This window comes from Giraffa tippelskirchi, chromosome 4 (genome assembly GCF_054371585.1).
Source record: "Giraffa tippelskirchi isolate mGirTip1 chromosome 4, T2T-mGirTip1v1.2.pri, whole genome shotgun sequence".
Lineage (NCBI taxonomy): Eukaryota > Metazoa > Chordata > Mammalia > Artiodactyla > Giraffidae > Giraffa > Giraffa tippelskirchi.
Genome location: NC_137278.1, coordinates 44,129,843 through 44,145,009, shown reverse-complemented (window position 1 = coordinate 44,145,009; position 15,167 = coordinate 44,129,843). Strand labels below are relative to the sequence as shown.

Here is a 15,167-nt window from a genome sequence, read left to right as displayed (position 1 = left end):
AAGGAATATACAGGGCAGAGCATGAGTTCAAAGAGAGGGAGAGGGGTGGAGGAAGGACCCAGGAGATATTCAGGGCGGCAGTGCTGCTCCTCCTCAAGCCCACTGATCAGTCTCACCCCCAGCCCTTCCTACCCTCTTTCCCACCGATCCTTTCCCATGGTATCTCCATACCTACATTTACATTGTAGTAACATGGGTGATGTGACAAAGCATTCCTTTTTCTTTCAGCATAATTCCTGAGACAAGCAGCTGCTACTCATGACATTTCTCAAGCTGAGAGCGTAGTGAAATGTGACTTTTAGTCCACAAAAAAAAATCTGAATTTTAATTGTGAAGCTCCTGGGCCAGCAGTGTCCTTGACATTTGAAAGCGTGAACCTTATCTGGAGCAGCTCTCTGGAGGCTGACAGACCTTGCTGAACTTGAGCTGTTTAGAATCCATTGTAGGGTTATTTCTCATTTCTGTTCTTCAGTTATATAGCAGCAGAAGTTTCACTTAGAATATAAATGCTTTTTTCATTAATCTGGAGAACTAACTTAAAATTTAAATGGCCATATTCTACGGAGAATGTAGTAAGATAAATATTGCATTTTTTCCCCTCATATTATTGATATGCAGGGAATATATGCCCGGGACTCAGAGTTCTCACTCAGATGTCTCACTCTCCATCTCCAAATATATCTTGACCCATAGCTCCTTTGCTCTGCTGTGACCTTCAAAAGCCGCAGTCTTTCCCCAGCTGTACCTGTTTCTAGCTTCTTCCCCTGCCATGTGTGTATTTATTACAAGAATGACCTCACAATGGATGTCAGTGTTTTTCAGTTATAAAAATTGCTTTATTTGGTTGTGTTTATGCGGACATGCTATTTTTAATGCAAATAGCTACTATTGAGTGCAAAAGCATTGTGTTAGGCATTTTTTTTTCCCCCACTGGAAAATAATTTTATTGAGATTCTACCAGTTGTACAATCTGTTCTATTAGGCCCTTCTTCCTTTGCAATTCAGTTCTTCTTAAGTGGTCCCATGAAGGCTTTCTTCTCCTCCACAGTCTGGAAGCGACCATGACCAAATTTGGAGGTGGTGTCAATAAATTTGAGGTCAATCTTTTCCAGGACCCGCCATTTGGTCTGCACCAGCAAGGACTTGCGCAGAGTGAACACTCGCTTCTTGGTTCCCACCACGTAGCCTTTGAGCATGACAAAGTCATTGGTCACCTCACCGTAGTTGACAAAGCCACCCAGAAGGTTGATGCTCTTGTCAGACAGATCGTAATCAGTAGAGGCATTGTTCTTGATCAGTTTGCCGTCCTTGATGAGGTAGCCCTGACCAATCTTGTAGATCTTCTTGTTGATCTCAGTGCGGTGATGGTAGCCTTTCTGCCCAGCCCGAGCCACAGAGAAGGCCACCCAGGCAGGATGCCACGCCCCAATACAAGCAACCTTGCACAGCCCTCGGTGAGTCTTACGAGGCAGCTTCTTGGTGTGCCAACAGCTGGTGACCCCTTTGTAGCCTTTGCCCTTGGTCACCCAAGTGACATCAATCATCTTATCCTGGCCAAATACTTGGTTCACAGGGATCTGCTGCTCAAGCCTCTCGTAGGCCCAGTCCAGTTTTTCAGCCACCGTGCCTCCATTCACCTGGATCTCCGTGAGGTGGGCCTTCCTCTGTCGCAGAGGAAGCAGGCACATCGGGTGTGGGCAATGACCCGGATGACCTGGCAGAACTTCTTCACGCTGCTGGAGTCCCTCTCAGTTGCTTCTTGCCATCTACGCTACGTCCTGCCACTTCTTGCAGTATTTGGTGAAGGCCGCCTTCTTAGATTTATGCCAGTTCTTATAGAAGCGCCTTTTGCACTCGTCGCTGATATGCTCAGCAAAGATGGTCTTAAAGGTCCGGAGGCCTCGGGGTGTTTCCACATAGCCCACAGTGCCCACAATCACCACGGGCAGAGTCCCCACGATGGTCACAGCCTCCACAACTTCCTTCTTGTTCACCTTGGACCCTGGCCTATCGACCTCCCTCACAATGTGGGTCATGCCAGCCTTGTAGCCGAGGAAGGCGGTGAGGTGCACAGGCTTGGAAGAGTCATCCTTGGGGAAACTCTTCACCTTCCCGTGGTGCCGGCTGCTGCGCTTCCAGGGCAGGAAGCCCAGGGACCCGTGCCTGGGAGTGGAGATCTTCCTATGAGACATCCTGCTGTCGGAAGCTGCCAGTAGAGCTGTGTTAGGCATTTTAGACACATTTTTAGTTTGAGGTTATTATTCTCACTTCTCAGATGACATTCTGATTATCTGTAACAATCATCCCCACATCTGATGGGTTAAAATAACTCAATATAGTTATATGCTTAAACTTTTATCAGCTGGCTAGGTTCAGCTGGGCTGGTTCACTCTTGAACCGTCACACATGGTTGCCATTGTAGCCAAAATTCAGCCTCTGTATACCAGTACTGAATTGAATCTCAGAGTTTTGGGTAAAGTAGAAAAGAATAGCTTTATTGCTTTGCCAGACAAAGGGGGGCTACAGCGGACAAATGCCTTCAAACCGTGTGTCGCGACCTGGAGTCGATGAGGCTGGATGTCTAAGCTGCCTTCTTCATTCACATGTCTGATGCCCTAGCTGTGATGATGGAAGCAGTTGGAGGCTGGCTGAGCATCCCTGTCTTTACATAGTCTCTCCCTGTTGGGCTTCCTCCCAGCATTATAGTATCAGGTAGTTGGACCCACATGACCACTGCCTTCCCCAGAGCTAGTGTTCCAAGGGGCCAAGGCTTCTTATGACCCAGCATCACTTTTGCTGTACCCTGTTGGTCATTGTATGAAGCCCCGTTCAATGTGGGAAGGAACCACAGAAGAGTGTGGATATTGTGAAGAGACAAGGTTCACTGTGGGGTGGAGGGTGTCTTTACAGACTCGGAAGTCAAGGCTTTGATGTAACGTGTCCAAAATGATAATGCCAGCATGCGACAAAATTGAGATCTGAACCAAAAGGGTCCATCTGACCCCAAAACTTATTTTTCTGTATCATTCTCTACCTTATTGGTTATTTTGGCTCTTTAGTATAGAATGTCTCTAGAATGACCTGTTTTAACTTTTGCCAGGCTGCTAACAGCATCAAGAGTATTTTGGTTGAGTTTGGATAGAAGAGATCAGGTAAATTGAGAAACACAGCTACCCCAGACTCCTTCTGGGACTATATTTGTAGAATGAACTCACCCAAGTTTTCTTTAAATCAACGGATGTTTCTTTAGTGACTGGTCAGTACTGCTGCCCTCCCCTAAGGAGTCTAAAATGTCCCCCTTTTAGCTCTACTCTGGGGACCATGGCAAACAGCCCTTTGATCCTTAGGGCATTGATGAGCAGTCATCTATTTAGACAGAGTTTACACTGTCCTAATGTGACAACTTTGGCGATTCAGGAAGAGCTGCAGTGAGGGTACATTTAGGGGTAATAAATATCCCTTATATGTGTGTCCTGTAGCTTTTAAAGCACAGTTATATATTTTATCAGTCAGGATAGACTGGGTTATACTTTAAAAAAAGAAAAAAATTTCCTGTACATTGAAACAGCAGAGGTTCATTTCTCACAGCAGGTTTCCTACAGATGTATTAGGTACTCTGTTCCCTTGCCTTTTGCTTCCTCTAAGACCTAGGACAATGGAGCAGCCACTATTCAGAACATTGCTAGTATCATGGTAATGTCACAGTAGGTCTCACTCAGAAATTAAATATTTGGCCTGCTGCTGCTGCTGCTGCTGCTAAGTCGCTTCAGTCGTGTCCGACTCTGTGCGACCCCATAGATGGCAGCCCACCGGGCTCCCCTGTCCCTGGGATTCTCCAGGCAAGAATACTGGAGTGGGCTGCCATTTCCTTCTCCAATGCATGAAAGTGAAAAGTGAAAGTGAAGCCGCTCAGTCGTGTCCGACCCCTAGCAACCCCATAGACTGCAGCCTACTAGGCTCCTCCGTCCATGGGATTTTCCAGGCAAGAGTACTGGAGTGGGGTGCCATGGCCTGCACATGACACGTATTCCTTCTGCTCAAAATTCATTAGCCAAAGGAAACCATCTGTTGGAACTGGCCACAAGGACACCAAGAAGTATAATCCTAAAATGTGCCCAATGACTGTTTGGAAAAAGCACTAATGATTACCACATACAAATGACCTTATAGGTTTTCTTAGCAATTCGATGATGCAAGGAGTTGTGGAGTTATCCTCATTGTCCAGATGTATAGAGGCAACAGCAACAGCAGAACTTGTTATATTGTTAGTGCAAATCTGTGTCCCTCATGCACAGTGAGGCCAAACAAACCAAAACATCAGAGTTTGGAGCAGAGAAAGTTTTCTTGCAGGGCCATGCAAGGAGATGGTGGTTTAGGCCCCCAAAGACCCCCTGAGTTTCTGGTTTCTACAAAGCATTTTCAAAGGTCAGGTGAAGGAAAGCGGTCATGGAGTCTCTGATCAGCTCTTGAACAATTCTCTGATTGGTTGATGGTGAGGTAATAGGGCTGTGTTATAGGAATTAACATTATCAGTCTTTAGACACTAGGAGGCCTGGGTCTGTGTGCTCATGGTCATCAAGTAGTTAACATTTTCTGCCATTTTGCATAAGGGATCTTAGTTACCCGAGCAAGGATCTAACCTGTGTTCCCTGCAGTGGAAGCATAGAGTCTTAACCACTGGACTGGTAGGGAAGTCTGTGGCGGTGGTGGTGGTGGTGGGTGTTCACATCTGTAAAACAACTCAGGAAATGTGGGAGAAGGCCTGCCCTGGGAAGACTCCATAGAGTACTGCTCAGTTACAATATATATGAAGCTGTTATAAAAAAATTAAAGGTTGGTGAAAAAGGGTGAGGTTGGTATATGACATGCAGGGAGAATAAATCTTCTCTTATGCAAGGTTGGTTAATAACAGGCACCCTATGTTTCCCACCCCGTTCATAGCCCTGTACTCAAGAGAGGCAGAGGGAACAATGCAGGAGCACTTAACTTAGGTCCATAGATAGGCTCAGACCATAAAGAATGTGCCTGCAATGCAGAATACCCAGGTTCGATCCCTGGGACGAGAAGATCCTGTGGAGACGGAAATGGCAACCCACTCCAGTATTCTTGCCCAGAGGAGCCTGGTGGGCTACAGTCCATAGGGTTGCAAAGAGTTGGACCTGACTGAGCAACTAACAGTTTCACTTTTCCTAGATAGAGGGAGATGATTCACAAACTCACCCCCAAATTGTAGGCAAAATGTGTGTAGATGTTCATTTGGGGAGAGGAAGGGTACAGTTTGTACTAGCTTCTCAAAGAAGTCTATGACCCCCAAAGGTTAATGAAAAGAGTAATGAACCAGTAGTCAAGAACTAAGTCCTAACTTTGGCTGCCTCTTACTAGGCTGGCAAACTTGGACAAGTCATTTCTCTTCTTCATTTGTAAAATGAGGGCCAGGACTTATTGATATCATGCTCTCTTCTAGCTCAGTACACACGATGCTGGATACCTGTGGCCAAGCAAATCTGAATTCACGTCTGGTTCTGCCTCTCAATGGTTGCATGCCCTTGTGCCAATTCTAGAACCCATTCACACCTCTGTCAAAGGTGAATACCTATGCAGGCTTCTTGGGAGGATTAGGGACCGTGAGCGGAGAACATCTGGCCATTGTTATTAAATGATGCTTCCTATGAGTCTATGTTTGGCTCAAGTCCTGCTGAGCACTACATATTTTCAGTGAGTAAGCATGATCTGTCAGGAATTGAAGCTGTACCAAATCCAGATGTCGGCAAGGCCTTGCCCTTGAGCGGTTCCTACTCTAGAAAGGAAGTCTGGGTGGAAGCCTTGCCCAACCTCATCCATGTACACACCATGCCTGACTCATGTCTTGCCTGGGCTTTCCAGTAGGGCCAGCTCCTGCCCCTACTTGCTTCTCTACATGTGTACTGAGTCATCATGGGCTAAGTCATGACATGGGCTCATAGCCTCCCCAAGAGGCTGAACCCACCAAAACACCAGATACTGATGGAGCCATGGAACCAACCCCTTGACCTTTCCAGCTTTCTTCACTGTCAGCTTCCCATGTTACTGCTACTATAGCCATCATACCCCAGATTGACTCACTGCTTCCTGCTATAGCTAAGGCAGGAATTACTGCTCCTGGTTTAGTCATGAGGTGTCACAAGCCCAGAAGAATAAGGTAAATGTAACCTCCACAAGGAAACACAGTGAGCTGGTGGCAGCACAGAGTCAGGCCTCCTGTCTCCTGGTCCTTTGTCACCTCCTTGCAAGATGTCATTATATTAGTTTTCTGTTGCTGTTATAACAAATTACCATAAATTTAGTGTCTTAAAACAACACAAATTAATGAAAACAATAAGTTAAACACTGAGATACCACTACAAAAATCTGAAAAACTGACCACACCAAATGCAGGTGAGGATACAGAGCAACAGGAAATCACTCATCATGGGTAGCAATGCAAAATGGTACAGCCACTTTAGAAGATAGTTTGGCAGTTTCTTATATAACTAAATGTACCCTTACCACATAATCCAGCAATCATACTCCTTGGTATTCACCCAAAGGATTTGAAAACTTATGTCTACACAAAAACCTGTGCACAGATGTTTATAGCAGCTTTATTCATACTTGCCTAAACTTGGAAGCAACTAAGATCTTTGATAGGTGAATGGATTAATTAAATGTGACACCTCCAGACAATGGAATATTATTAACCACTAAGAAGAAATGAGCTATCAAAGCCATAAAAAGCAAGGGAGGGACCTTCAATGTACATTACTGAGTGAAAGAAGTCAATCAGATAAGGCTACATCCTGTGTAATTCCAACTATTTGATGTTCTGGAAAAGGAAAAGGCCAAATTATGGAGACAGAAAAAACATAAAGTTGTTTCCAGGGAGTTGGGCAGGGAGGTGAATAGGCAGAGCACAGAGGATTTTTAGGGCAGTGAAAATACTTTGTATGAGACTCTAATGATGAATCATGTATGATACATCTGTCAGAACCCAGCAAATGTACAACACCAAGAGTGAAGCCTGATGGGACCCGTGGGCTTGGGGTGATGGTTCTGTGTTGGTGTGGGGTCATTGTACCAAGTGTGCTGCTTTGCTGGGGGATGTTGGTAATGGGGGAGGGTATCCCTGTGTGAGGGCATGGGGTATATGGGAACTCCTTGTACCTTCCTGACAGTTTTGCTGTAAACCTAAAACCATTCTTTTTTTTTTTTTATGTTTATTTGTTTGGCTGCTCAGTGTCTTAGTTGTGGCACTTGGGATTTAGTTTCCCCAACCAGGAGCCAAACCCCCTAAAACCATTCTTTAAATTAAAAAAAAAAAAATGAAGTCCTAAAAAACAAAACCAAAAAATTTATTATCTAACAATTCTGGAGATCAGAACCTCTTTGGACTAAAACCAAGATGTCAGCAGGGGTGTGTTCTTTTCTGGGGGCTCCAGAAAAGGTTTCCTTGCCTTTTGTAGCTTCTAGAAGCTGCCCGGATTCCTTGACTCATGGTCATCTTCAAAGCTGGCAGTGGCTGGTTAAGTTTTTTCAAGTCATATCGCTTTAAGACTCACTGTTCTGCCTCTCTCATCCATCTGTAGGGGCTCTTGTGATTACACTGGGCCCACTTGGATATCCAGTATTCTCTCCCCCACTTTGAGGTCAGTAGATTACCAACCTTAATTTCTCCCACAACCTTAATTTCCCCTTGTTGCATATGCTAACATATTCAGAGGTTCTGGTGATAGGATGCTGTTGACTAAAAAGATGCACAATGCAAGAGTCATGAGTAAAGTTTTATTTCGGGCAAAATGAGGACTACAGCCTGGGAGATAGCACCCCAGATAGCCCTGAGAGAATGCTCCAAAGAGGTAGTGGGGAAAGGTCAATAAATTAAGATTTTGGTGAAGGGTGTTCAGTTCAGTTCAGTTGCTCAGTCGTGTCCGACTCTTTGCGACCCCATGAATTGCAGCACGCCGGGACTCTCTGTCCATCACCAACTCCCGGAGTCTACCCAAACCCATGTCCATCAGGTCGGTGATGCCATCCAACCATCTCATCCTCTGTCGTCCCCTTCTCCTCCCGCCCCCAATCCTACCCAGCATTAGGGTCTTTTCCAATGAGTCAACTCTTCGCATGAGGTGGCCAAAGTATTGGAGCTTCAGCTTCAACATCAGACCTTCCAATGAACACTCAGGATTGATCTCTTTTAGGATGGATTGATTGGATCTCCTTGCAGTCCAAGGGACTCTTAAGAGTCTTCTCCAACACCACAGTTCAAAAGCATCAATTCTGCGGCGCTCAGCTTTCTTCACCGTCCAACTCTCACACCCATACATGACCACTGGAAAAACCATAGCCTTGACTAGACATACTTTTGTTGGCAAAGTAATGTCTCTGCTTTTAAATATGCTATCTAGGTTGGTCATAACCTTCCTTCCAAGGAGTAAGCGTCTTTTAATTTCATGGCTGCAGTCACCATCAGCAGTGATTCTGGAGCCCAAAAAAATAAAGTCTGACACTGTTTCCACTGTTTCTCCATTTATTTCCCATGAAGTGATGGGACCAGATGCCATGATCTTAGTTTTCTGAACGTTGAGCTTTAAGCCAACTTTTTCACTCTCCTCTTTCACTTTCATCAAGAGGCTCTTTAGTTCTTCTTCACTATCTGCCATAAGGGTGGTGTCATCCGCATATCTGAGGTTATTGATATTTCTCCCGGCAATCTTGATTCCAGCTTGTGTTTCTTCCAGCCCAGCGTTTCTCATGATGTACTCTGCATATAAGTTAAATAAGCAGGGTGACAATATACAGCCTTGACGGACTCCTTTTCCTATTTGGAACCAGTCTGTTGTTCCATGTCCAGTTCGAACTGTTGCTTCCTGACCAGCATACAGGTTTCTCAAGAGACAGGTCAGATGGTCTGGTATTTCCATCTCTTTCAGAATTTTCCACAGTTTATTGTGATCCACACAGTCAAAGGCTTTGGCATAGTCAATAAAGCAGAAATAGATGTTTTTCTGGAACTCTCTTGCTTTTTCGATGATCCAGCAGATATTGGCAATTTGATCTCTGGTTCCTCTGCCTTTTCTAAAACCAGCTCAAACATCTGGAAGTTCACGGTTCACGTATTGCTGAAGCCTGGCTTGGAGAATTTTGAGCATTACTTTACTAGTGAGATGAGTGAGATGAGTGCAATTGTGCGGTAGTTTGAGCATTCTTTGGCATTGCCTTTCTTTGGGATTGGAACGAAGACTGACCTCTTCCAGTCCTGTGGCCACTGCTGAGTTTTCCAAATTTGCTGTCATATCGAGTGCAGCACTTTCACAGCATCACCTTTGAGGATTTGAAATAGCTCAACTGGAATTCCATCACCTCCACTAGCTTTGTTCGTAGTGATGCTTCCTAAGGCCCACTTGACTTCACATTCCAGGATGTCTGGCTCTAGGTGAGTGATCACACCATCGTGACTATCTGGGTCGTGAAGATCTTTTTTGTACAGTTCTTCTGTGTATTCTTGCCACCTCTTCTTAATATCTTCTGCTTCTGTTAGGTCCATACCATTTCTGTCCTTTATTGAGCCTATCTTTGCATGAAATGTTCCTTTGGTATCTCTAATTTTCTTGAAGAGATCTCTAGTCTTTCCCAACCTGTTGTTTTCCTCTATTTCTTTGCTTTGATCGCTGAGGAAGGCTTTCTGATCTCTCCTTGCTATTCTTTGGAACTCTGCATTCAGATGGGAATATCTTTCCTTTTCTCCTTTGCTTTTCGCTTCTCTTCTCTTCCCAGCTATTTGTAAGTCCTCCTCAGACAGCCATTTTGCTTTTTTGCATTTCTTTTCCATGGGGATATTCTTGATCCCTGTCTCCTGTACAATGTCACGAACCTCTGTCCATAGTTCATCAGGCACTCTATCAGGTCTAGTCCCTTAAATCTATTTGTCACTTCCACTGTATACTCATAAGGGACTTGATCTAGGTCATACCTGAATGGACTATTGGTTTTCCCTACTTTCTTCAATTTAAGTCTGAATTTGGCAATAAGCAATTCATGATCTGAGCCACAGTCTGCTCCTGGTCTTGTTTTTGCTGACTGTATAGAGCTTCTCCATCTTTGGCTGCAAAGAATATAATCAGTCTGATTTCGGTGTTGACCATCTGGTGAAGGGTGAGTTCAATGCAATCAAGTGCTAGTCATGAGGAGCTGATGTCACCATGAAGGGATTTAGTGCTTTTCTAGGAATGAAGAGATGCAAGGATTGGGATCATGAAATCAGTTCCTGAAAATATCTATCTAAAGACCTGTTCCACCAGTTTCCCTGTAGCACAGAATGCCTCACTCTCCACCCTGAATTCCTCTCAGGGGTTGTTAAAGGTTGGCAGCTGCAGCAACACAAGGTTCAATCTCCACAGAGCTCTGCTGTGCTCTGCTTAGTCCCTTAGTTGTGTCCAACTCTGCGACCCCATGGACTGCAGCCCACCAGGCTCTTCTGTCCATGGAAATTCTCCAGGCAAGAATACTGGACTGGGCTGCCGTGCCCTCCTTCAGGGGATCTTCCCAACTTGGGGATCAAACCCATGTCTCCCGCATTGCAGGCAGATTTTTTTACTGCCTGAGCCACCAGAGGCGGATTTCAAATGCCGTTGCTGTTGTTCAGTCACTGGCAACTCTTGGCAAGTGCCAATTTGTAGTTGACAAGCCTCATCAACCCAGTGACTGGTGTCCCACATTTTGCAGTCTTGCAGAATTACCTTTTACTTAAATATTCAAAGAAAATAGCTCATGCTCTGAGGTCAGAGGAAGTCAGTCCCCTCTCAAATATTGCTAAGGATTCTCGGATGTGCATCCACACTCATGGTCTGTCTTTTCTCACTCCATTCTGTTCCCCCATCACAGGTTCTATACACAGCTCATTCCCTCTGAGCTGCTTTGCTTTCAAGCAGGGACTTGCCCATTATTTCTGAGGCAGGGCTATCTAGGATGCTTAATCACCCTTGTAAGGGTTTTAACAACACAGGCCAGGAGAATTCCACCTAGTACTCAGCATAGAGAGCCCCCACATCCTCTGGTCATACTGTGTTGAGGCCTTCATTCAGGGTTTCTCTCTGGCCCTGCTCAAACCCTGTCTTCTCTGAGACTCCAGGCCCAAATTGCTGCTTCCAGGACCATCAAAGGAAAAAGAAGTCTTTGAATGTTGACTTTATTATGAGGAGCCCTTTAGCCACGGTTCACTTCAACCTGGCCCCAGGAGCTTACCTTTGCATAACCGAAGGGCCCATTAAAGTGTTTCCCAAACAAAAGATAAGATTCTTTGCCAAGAAGAATTCTCCTACTCTTGGAATGTGGAAATGCTGCAGTTAAAAAAATATAACAAAGCGCAAACAGCTCCTTTTATTTCCAGTTCCATTGTTTACAACAGAAATAAAGTGCTAGCATGTGTGTTGTTTTGTAAAAGACACAGATTTTACATCACAACATATACTAATTAATATACACCCTCATGCAACATAAATCAAAAAAGAAACAATACCTATACTTAACACTTGGGATACCTGTTGATGCTTTCTATTCTCCTAAAATTTTCAAATGGTGATCAGGACCCACAACCTGCTCTTCGAAAATCACTGCACTAAACAGAATAGCCCCTTTTCTTCCTTCCCAGGCATAAGTTAAGTATTTGTGTAATGCTTCAATGTTTGCAAAGCAGATTTTAAAGCATAGCTTATCCCACTTAATCCTTACACAACTTTAAAATGGGAATAATAACTCCCTTTTTACAAATGGGGGAACTGAGGTCTAAACTGTTAAAGAAACTTTGCTCAGTCTTGTGACCAGAAAGGGAAGATTGTGGATGCAAATCTGTGAATCTAAATCTAGTGTTCTTTACATTCAAACCAGACTCCTAGTGTTACCAGAAGGGGGATCCTTTCCAGGGCTTGAGAGTGGGCTGTTGTCTAACACTCGGAAATGAATTGTCTGAGGAGACACTCTTGCTGGCAAAAAAAGACTATTGGCAAGGGGCATCTGGTGGAAAGCCGCAGGGTAAGGGAACCCAGGAGAAGTGCTTTGCCACATGACTTGCAGTCTCAGGTTTTATGGTAATGAAGTTAGTTTCCAGGTTGTCTCTGGCCTATCATCTTTCTTGTGCCCATATTTAGTCTGATTCAGGGTCTTTCCTGGTGTCTTGTGCATCTCTCAGCCAAAATGGATTTTTAGCGTGAGGGTTTCTGGGAGGTTGGTGGGACATATTATGGGCTGGTGTCTCCTCCCTCCTTTTGGCCCCTCCTGAATTCTCCTGGAGGAAGAGAGCAGGAAGTGAGCAGGTACAACCTTTAAAAGAATGACATAGTCTGAGGATGGGATATAAACTCATTAGAACCAGCTAGGTCCAAGATGGCAGACTAGTTGACTTCTACTTGACCTCGAGCCTCAGTATATGCTTACTGTAATACATCAAAGGGCTTCCCAGATGACTGAATGATAAAGAATCTGCCTGCCAATGCAGGAGATGTAGTTTCAGTCCCTGAATCGGGAAGATCCCCTGAAGAAGGAAATGGTAACCTACTCCAGTTTCTTGCTTGGGAAATCCCATGGACAGAGGAGCCTGGCGGGCTACAGTCCACGGGCTGGGGGAGGGGTGGGGTGGGGCGGAGAGGGGTGGGGTGGGGCGGAGAGGGGTAGGTCTCAAAGAGTCGAACAAGGCTTAGTGACTAAACAACAACAGTAACACATCAAAACACTAAATGACCCATACCAGGTGGCATGATGGTCCCAAGGATGACCACAAAAGGTCAAAAAGTGGGTGGTGGCTCAATTCTTAAAAACCCCCACCCCTTTCCCCAAATAGCTGGAATACTCATCCCACTCACTGACCTATGAAATTACCCATCCCTATAAAAACTGACAACCTTGGACCCTAATGCCTCTCTTGCCTCCTGAGATGGCCCACACTATGTTTATGGGTGTGCTTCCTTCCTGAGTAAACCTTCTTTCCCTGGACTATGGCTTGCTCTTGAATTCTTTCCTGTGAGAAGCCAAGAACCCACACTTGGCTGCCATCCCAGGGACTCAGATGTGACCTAAGATGTGACCATCCTTCCACATCCCAGTCTTTTTCCTGCAACAGTTCCTTAACATTAGTCTCACTGTATACAATACCCTCAACTCTTACGGTATGGGTTTAGGTTAAGCTAGACAGTGTATGACTCGTTGGAAAAAACCCTAATGCTGGGGAGGATTGGGGGCAGGAGGAGAAGGGGACGACAGAGGATGAGATGGTTGGATAGCATCACTGACTTGATGGACATGGGTTTGGGTAAACTCCAGGAGTTGGTGATGGACAGGAAGGCCTGGCGTGCTGCGATTCATGGGGTCGCAAAGAGTCAGACAGGACTGAGCAACTGAACTGAACTGAGACAGTGTAAGCTCTTTTTTGCTGTGTTGGATTCCCAGTGCGCCCAGGAATCTCATACTTCATATCCTCTTTGCCAGCCTGGAGTTGGCATACCTGTCTTCCTCCCCTTGCCCTAGACCAGGTTGTGAGCAGAGCTAGCAAGGCCTTTGGAAGATGCAGGTGCATCTGTCCCCAGGCCTTCACTGAGCAGAGCAGGAGGTCAAGTCCCTGCCTTGGGCTGGAGTGGAAGTTACTTAGCTCAGGAAGCTGAGAAATGATACTATGAAAGACAATCCCAGAGGAGGGGTGAGCTGACCCTGAGGACAAGGTGCTTTGGGTGGAGCAGACCCTCAGGAAATGACGACTCACTGAACTAATAAAAGAAACCAGACATCACAGAACCAGGAAATGCTGAGCAGGCCTGGGTAAATGAAAGAAAATCTGGGGACAGAAGATGTGGATACTGGTTTCCAAGTTTAAACACTGCCTCTTCCTCTTTCTCTCTTTGATGGTTCTTCTTCCTTGGGTTTTCTACACAGGGCAGCAGTTGGGGGGGGTGGTTTACTAACATTTCAAACACTTAGACTCTGTGTAGGTGATGGGGCTCAGGATATGCCACCACTTTGGCATATCGATTCCTTAGAATTAAAGTTATTTGAGAAATAGCCTGTGCAAGGAGGACACTATGACCTTTCTCCATTATCTTGAAAGCAGGAAATACATCCTCCATGTGAAATGTATCCTCCCTGCACCAGGAGGTAGAGAGACATCCTTATCATCAGAGACGGAGAGTTCAGGGCCAAAAGGCTTGTAAACAAACTCTACTTCGTTTCTTCACCACTTAGTACATAAACCTAAGTTTGTTTGTCTTGTCAGTTCCTTACAGATTTATTGTTTTTTTGTATAAAAAGTATATAAACAGACTGCTTTGACTACTTATTGGGTCCTATAGCTAGGAGACATCTGCATGTACAAAGTTAACTTCTTTTCCCTTCTGTTAAGTTGCCTTGTGTAATTATTAGACCAGCCAAGTATTCTTCAGTTCAGTTCAGGCGCTCAGTCGTGTCCGACTCTTTGCGACTCCATGAACCTCAGCACGCCAGGCCTCCCTGTCCATCACCAACTCCCGGAGTTCACCCAAACTCATGTCCATTGAGACAGTGATGCCATCCAACCATCTCATCCTCTGTCGTCCCCTTCTCCTCCTGCCCTCAATCTTTCCCAGCATCAGGGTCTTTTCAAATGAGTCAGCAATTCGCATCAGGTGGCCAAAGTATTGGAGTTTCAGCTTCAACATCAGTCCTTCCAATGAACACCCAGAACTGATCTCCTTGGAAGGACTAATGGTGAAGCCGAAACTCCAATACTTTGGCCACCTGATGGGAAGAGCTAGCTCCTTGGGAAAGATCTTGATGCTGGGAAAGATTGAGGGCAGGAGAAGAAGGGTAACAGAGGACAAAATGATTGGATGGGTTTGAGCAAACTCTGGGAGATAGTGAAGGACAGGGAAGCCTGGAATGCTGCAGTCCATGGGGTTGCAAAGAGTTGGACACAACTTAGCGACTGAAAAACAACAAGCCAAAAGATCCAAGAGGAGTAGGGGGAAGTTTTCCCCTCCCTGATCATTTTGGTCCAATTGGTTGGATACTGCTTGGGTACTGCCTGCTCCTGGGACTGTTGCAGATAAAGAAATCCTAGAACCTCTGACATGAACCTGGCAGAAATTGAGAATTCTTACCACTTCAGCCTCCTGGATCTGTGGAGTCTGATGGAA

At 45.2% G+C, this 15,167-nt stretch overlaps 1 protein-coding gene across 1 annotated transcript; it reads right to left on the bottom strand.

The window, feature by feature from the left end:
* Positions 1 to 915: 915 nt before the first annotated feature.
* LOC145544961 (large ribosomal subunit protein uL3-like) lies at positions 916 to 3,542 on the bottom strand. Its single transcript, XM_081588439.1, has 2 exons — positions 1,809 to 3,542; positions 916 to 1,658 (listed from the first exon to the last, which is right to left on the bottom strand). The coding sequence occupies exons 1-2, from the start codon at positions 2,229 to 2,231 to the stop codon at positions 1,002 to 1,004; spliced, it is 1,080 nt and encodes a 359-aa protein (XP_081444565.1). The 5' UTR covers positions 2,232 to 3,542; the 3' UTR covers positions 916 to 1,001.
* Between the last annotated feature and the right edge of the window lie 11,625 nt (positions 3,543 to 15,167).